Source organism: Agelaius tricolor, unplaced genomic scaffold, assembly GCF_023055355.1.
Source record: "Agelaius tricolor isolate 1412-34295 unplaced genomic scaffold, bAgeTri1.0.p SCAF_66, whole genome shotgun sequence".
NCBI lineage: Eukaryota > Metazoa > Chordata > Aves > Passeriformes > Icteridae > Agelaius > Agelaius tricolor.
This window is the reverse complement of record NW_027269326.1, coordinates 449,514-455,513: the sequence shown is the minus strand read 5'-3', so window position 1 is coordinate 455,513 and position 6,000 is coordinate 449,514. Positions and strand designations below refer to the sequence as shown.

Sequence of the window (6,000 nt, the reverse complement as noted above, 5' to 3'; positions counted from 1 at the left end):
GGAAATGCAGAATGCCAGTGCTGAGAGAAGCGGGCAAAACCAGTGCAGGGAAGTGGGCAGGTGGGTGGGGGCACTGTGGTGCCCCAGAGCTCTTTGTGTGGGAGACCTCAGGATTCAGGGAACCCAGACCAGGATGTTTCAGGGCTGTATTTGTGTCCCTGGCCCCCAGAGTTCCAGGTACCCCAGGATCCTGAATTCGGGGTGTGCCAGGACCCCCCCACACCCTGGGGTCAGCTGCTGGGATGCTGCCTGCCCTGTCCAGTAGGACTGCAATGTCCTGGGGGTGCCCGGCTTCACCTCCTCACTGCAGCCCCTCTCAAGGTGCCCTTTTCCCTGGCCAAGTCCCCCCAGTCTGCAATCCAGCCTCTGTCGGGGGAATCTCCCTAGAAAGGCGTATGGAAGGGGGTTTCCCCGGACCGTGTCCCCCTCCCGAGGCCCCTTTATCCAGGAATATTTTCCCAGCCTTTCCTAAGGAAGGGCTGGGACCGATGCGAGTTGTCTCCACCCAGGTTTTGGATAACTCCACCCGCCGCCGCCTCTCAGCTCCTCCTCCCAGTGAACAGCCCAGCTGGGATATAAGCAAGTCACTCAGCCAGCGGGGAGCTGCCGCGACAGCTGGGCGGGTGGCGTGGGACATCGCGCCGTGACCTGAGCCGTGCCCTTCGCCTCCACTCCGGACCCCCGATGGCGACACCTTCGCAAAAAAGGAGCACCCGCAGCGGGGCTTCGGGGACCCCCTTGTCCCCCACCCGCATCACCCGGCTGCAGGAGAAGGAGGATCTGCAGGAGCTCAATGATCGCTTGGCCGTGTACATCGACAAGGTGCGCTCGCTGGAGCTGGAGAACGCCGGCCTGAGGCTCCGCATCACCGAGTCCGAGGAGGTGGTGAGCCGCGAGGTGTCGGGCATCAAGGCTGCCTACGAGTCGGAGCTGGCGGATGCCCGCAAGACCTTGGATTCGGTGGCCAAGGAGAGAGCTCGGCTGCAGCTGGAGCTCAGCAAAGTGCGGGAGGAGCACAAGGAGCTGAAAGCCCGGTGAGTGCCCTGGGGATGGCGGCTGCTGCCGTCATGCTTGGCAGGGAGCCGGGAGGGAGGAAGGAGTGACCCGGAGAGAGGAAAAATCCCTGGCCTGGCCGGGGTTGGGGTGTCTGTGGTAGGGACCATAAGAGGAGAGAAGCTCTCTCGTCATCCCTGCTCTCCTTCCAAGCGCCATCTTTGGCCGGGATGCCCTTGGAGCGGGGATTTGGGAGCAGAGCTGGGCTCGCTTGGGGCAGGGGCTGAGCAGACGCGCTCTGGGCCCCGGGTAGGGTCTGTGTTATGCGGGCTACAAGCGCCGGGCTGGCGGCCCCTCTGCCTTCGTCATGCTGGAGCTATTCCTAAACACGCTCCGGCACAGCCCGGGAAGCGGTGCCAGCCAGCTGGCTCTGTCCTGCCTACGGATTTCGCCTGCTCGTCCTATTTTCCTTTGCTGTCTTTGGCACCGGTTAAAGAACCTGCTCCAGGTTTTTGTTTGCTTTAACCCTCCCTGTGCCAAGCTGCTCCCACCCTGTGGGGTCCCTGGTTTTGGGGGGAAGAAATATGCGGGCAGCGCTCGTGTCCCCCTCCCAGCAGCTGTCACCGGGTGATGTTGAGGCTCGCGTTGAGGCTCGAATTCCTCCGGGCTCGTTTCTTTCCCTCCTTGCCGGCAGAAATGCCCCCCTCGTGGACCCCTCCCTGCTGCCACCGGGTGCCCCTGCCCTCCTCGGGGCTGTCCCCGGTTACCGGCGCAGGTCCCCTGAGGACACGGGGCTCCCTGGCCAATGTCGCTGCTGGCCAAGCAGAGGCTGGCGCTGGGTTTCCCCCGGGCTCTGCCAGCCCGTGCAGAGTCGGGACATGTCCCTGTGGCGCTCAGTTCCCCGAGTGCCGCTCCTTTCCGTCATCACCTTTGGCTCGCAGCCGCCTTCGGGCTGGGCAGCGGCGGGACTGCCCCCTCTTATTCCGTCTGATCTTTTGCCTCTTATTCTGGACTCCTCGTTTCGAGCCTGTACCAAATGAGGCTAAAATTAACTTCCTTAGCAGATGACATAAATATTCTACCTGGGAGGGAGGGAGGGACTGTGCTGCCTGTTGGAGCCGTGTGCGTTTATATTTAGCTTTCTATTTCCCGTGCGCCGCTGCACAGCTTCGTCCTCAGATAAAGGCGGTTTGCAGATCCCTGTTCCCGGATCTCGAGGATCCGGATGCTGCTGGGAGGAGGAGCTGAGCTGTCTAAAAGGCTTTTTTTCTGCTTTATGCAAACCCAGAACTATCTTGGCCACGATCTTTCGAGGGCTGGAAAAAATGCCCGGCCCGCAGCCTCGGCTGGAGGGGGAGCTGAGAGCTGGAGCTGGGAAACGGCTGTGGAATTTTTCCCTGCGCTCCGGGAGCTGCTGTGCTTGAAAGACTGTGCCCCTGAAAGAGTGCTGTGACTCGTGGGGGTTCCCGGAGAGCAGCTTGTGCTCGAGCAATGGGTTTCGGTGGGTTTGGGAGAGCAGCAGGGGCGCGGGCTCGGGGGGCCAGGGGTGTTTCCAGGGCTGTTTCTGTGTTGAGTCACCTCTGAGTCACGGCGCGATGGAAGAGCGGAGATGCGGGGGAAGCCGCTGCTGTTCATTCCTGCCTCTGCTTTGTCCCGTCTTCTTAGGACGCGGTGTGAGGGCTGCTCTCCAGCCCCAAAACCCTTACAAGGAGGCCGCAGCTCATTTTGTGTCCCCAGGCACCTGCCCGCTGTGCCGGGGCTGCTCAGAGAGCAGCACAATCGGCTGCCGAGCTGCGATGCTGCTCCTTGTGCTCACTTTGACTGGGGTGTCCCGAACTTTTGGGGCATGAGGCAACGAGCCCAGCCCCGCGGAGGGGTCAGAGCTGTCGGGGGGATCAGGAGGACCCCGTTGTTGTGACGCTGTTCTCCTCCCTGCCATCCACTTGGGCAGGGATGCGCCCGCTCTGCCGCCTCTCCCCGCCCACCCTGAGCCCTTGTGTCACCCCTGGGGCCGTTTCACCGTCCTTGACACGGTGAGACTTTGGCTAATGAGTAACTGGCAGCTCTCTGCGCCCCTCGCTGTGCCCGTCAGCCCCGGAGAAGCGCGGGTATCTCCCTCAGGGCAGGCTCCCGGCGCTGCGTTATCAGCAGCCGCAGCATCGCCGCTGCCTGGTGCAGGGGTTGTCTGGCCAGCACAGAGGGAGGGCGGGGGGCCGGGATGCCAGGGCATGATGTGACACGGCCCCGGGTGCTGCGTGCTCTGTCCGGGGTGGGGAAAGAGCTGCTGGCTGCAGGGGGACAGGCTGGGCAAACACAGACCAGTCTAACCAGTAGCAGTGCAAGAGCTGCATGGGTGGAGGAGGGTCTGAGAGGAGCTGGGCTGCCTCCCCTCTGCTCCTGGCCAACTGATCTTCTCTTGGGAAAGTTTCCAGTGGGATCTTCCCACTGCCTGTGGTGATCCTGGAGGGGTTTCCCAAAGTGCCCACCTGGCTCTTGGCACAGGGACCCTCAGCAGCCTGATTCTGGTTGTACCCCAGGACAAGGGACCCCTCTGGGCAGTCCTGCCTGTCCTGGTGCCTCTTTTTCCAAGAAAAATGATGGCAGAGAAACGTGCTCCGGCAGTTTTTGTTTGTGACCTCACTCCCAGTGCTGCTTTTCCCCAGCCCTGGATGGCCTCTGGCTATGCTGTGGCCACGCTTCAGGAGAGGCAGAGGGTGTGGGGAGGGTGCCTGGTGACTCAGGGGTGCTGGCAACACCAGCATCGTCCCCTCCCAGACCAGTCTGAAATGCCCCGTCCCTGGTGTCCTCAAGCTTCTGTCCCCTCCTTGGAGGACACCTGGATTCCAGCATGGCACCTCCATGGAGCTGGAGAGATGCTCCTGGAGACCTCCATGGGCACTTCCATGGAGCTGGAGAGATGCTCTGTGCTGGGTGCTGCCCATTGCTCCCTCTCCTTAAGCTGCCTTCTGACTCACAGGGTGAACAGAGCCACAGCCCCTGCCTTGCTCCATGGGCGTTCATCCCATCCCACAGTGCAGGCCCCAGCCTGGGGACACAGGGGGTGTAGAACACAGCCCTTGGCACCCTCAGTCCCAGGAGAGACCCCTGAGGAATTCAGTGCCCACTCCATGGGTGAGGAGGGGCCATGTGGTGGCCGCACCGTGACCAGCTCCCCTCTGCAGGCAGGAACCAGCCCTCGTTAGCAGCACACTGATGAGCAATGCCTTCCTGAATTGCAGCCCCTAACCTGATTAAGGCATTGCCTTGGCAGTGCCTCTTCCTCCCTGGCCCTAATGAGGACAAATCTCCCCCCTTGTGGAGGGGGGAGCTCATCCAAGGGCAGAGCCAGGGAGGCAGCCCTGGGATGCCAGGAGGAGAACTCCACAAGCCTTCCCCAGCCCAAGGGGATTCTGCCCCATGCTTTGTGACCCTCCAGGTAGGAGCAGGTAAATGAAACCTGTTCAGTTGAAAAAAAGGGAGGAAAAAGAATTAAGGTTCAGTGCTTCTGGGAGGGGGAGGAGGGAATTGCACTTCCTTCAGCAGCAATGAGCTCGTGCTGGAACATTTTGCGTGGGGTGAAACCTCAGGCTCCTGGGTTTCTCCCCCGTCTGCCTCATGGAATCCCTGCCAGGGAGGGAATGCTTTGGCTGGGAGGAGGCCTTGCCCTTTCTGAGCAAACAAAGAGCAGCTTGTGCAGCTGGGGGATACTTTGGGGGGAGCCATCAGCACAGGGCTGGGCTGATCCAGACCTCTGTGGCCCTCTGGGATCCTCTTAAACACGCCAGCCCCCCTGAATCTGCAGCCCTGTGGACGCACAGGGTGTCCCCTGACACGTGCAGCCAGCAGCTCAGGGTGGCTGGGCATTCCAGCCCTCCTGGCACGCTGCAGGGCTCTGTGGCAAAGCATTTCTTCCAGGAGAAGGTTTTCATTAGTTGTTCCCAGTGGAGAGGAATTCTTGCCTGTGCAAACACCCAGCCCCTCTTTTTCCAAGAAAAAAATTGTGGCAGAGAAACGTGCTCCGGCAGTTTTGGTTTGTGACCTCGCTCCTATTGCTGTGTTTGCCAGCCACAGCTCATGCCCTCACCTTTCCCAGGGATGAGGGGAGTCAGAGGAAATCCTGTTGCCTCAAATATATTTAGGATGAGAGGAAAAAATTAGGACCTCTGGAAAATTAAGGACCTTTTCTTTGGAGCTGGGGATTAAAGAGAAGCGACTGCCAAGAGATTCAGGGCTGTGTTTGGTGTGGGAAGGGATCCATCCCAGCCTGCCTGGTCTCACATGCTGCCACAAGTGTTTTTCAGCCTTGCACGTGTCACTTCACTGTTCAGAATCCCATCAACACTCAAGCTCCAGAGCCCAGAGAACGGGGAGTTCCCCTGTGTGGTGCTCAGGGAGGCAGACAGAGAAGGTGACACAGCCAGGGTGGGACATGTGGGACGGCTGCCAGCTCCTTATTCTGCTGAATTCATACCCTTTGGGAGGGGTAGTTTCCTTTTGTGCTGCTGGCAGCCAGGAAAGGAGGAAGTCACCAGAGTTCTCCCTCTGGTCCTGGCCAAAATTAGAGCTGTCATGGAGGATTCCCCAGGAAGTGTCAGCCCAGTGGGTTCAGGGTGAGCTGGGAATCACCTCCCACTGTCCTGCCACTTGGCTGCATTACCTGTTTCACCATCCTGCTCTTTGTGAGGTTGTTTGCTGAGCCTGTTCCTTTGTGACCAGCTCAGCATGTTCCCAAACAGCTGAGGCTGGTGCCATGTAAAACCTGTCCCTGCTGACAGCTGCCATCACACAGCACGGTGTCAGGCCTGGCTGCCCACCTGCCTCTGCTCCCTTCCCCTCCCTGCCCAGGCCTGAATGTCCCCAGTGTGAGGCTGAACAACTGTGGGGGCTGGCACGGTCCCCCAGCCCTGCCTGGTGCAGTGGCAGCTGCAGCCCTGGCTGCAGAAACATCTCAGTGACAGCCAGACCCTCATCTACCTTCGAGGCATGGGGCAGCCACAGCTTCTCTGA

General features: G+C 60.4%; 1 protein-coding gene across 3 annotated transcripts in view; it reads left to right on the top strand.

Annotated features, from left to right (window-relative positions):
- Positions 1-543: 543 nt before the first annotated feature.
- LMNA (lamin A/C) overlaps positions 544-6,000 on the top strand; it is a 28,878-nt gene continuing 23,421 nt past the window's right edge. For all 3 annotated transcript variants that reach the window (XR_011684342.1, XR_011684341.1, XM_071456763.1), the window contains exon 1: positions 544-1,034. Coding sequence is in view for 1 of the 3 variants with exons in the window: in XM_071456763.1 (XP_071312864.1) it covers positions 685-1,034 (350 nt within the window). In the remaining 2 variants the exon portion in view is untranslated. The remainder of the gene's footprint in view (positions 1,035-6,000) is intronic.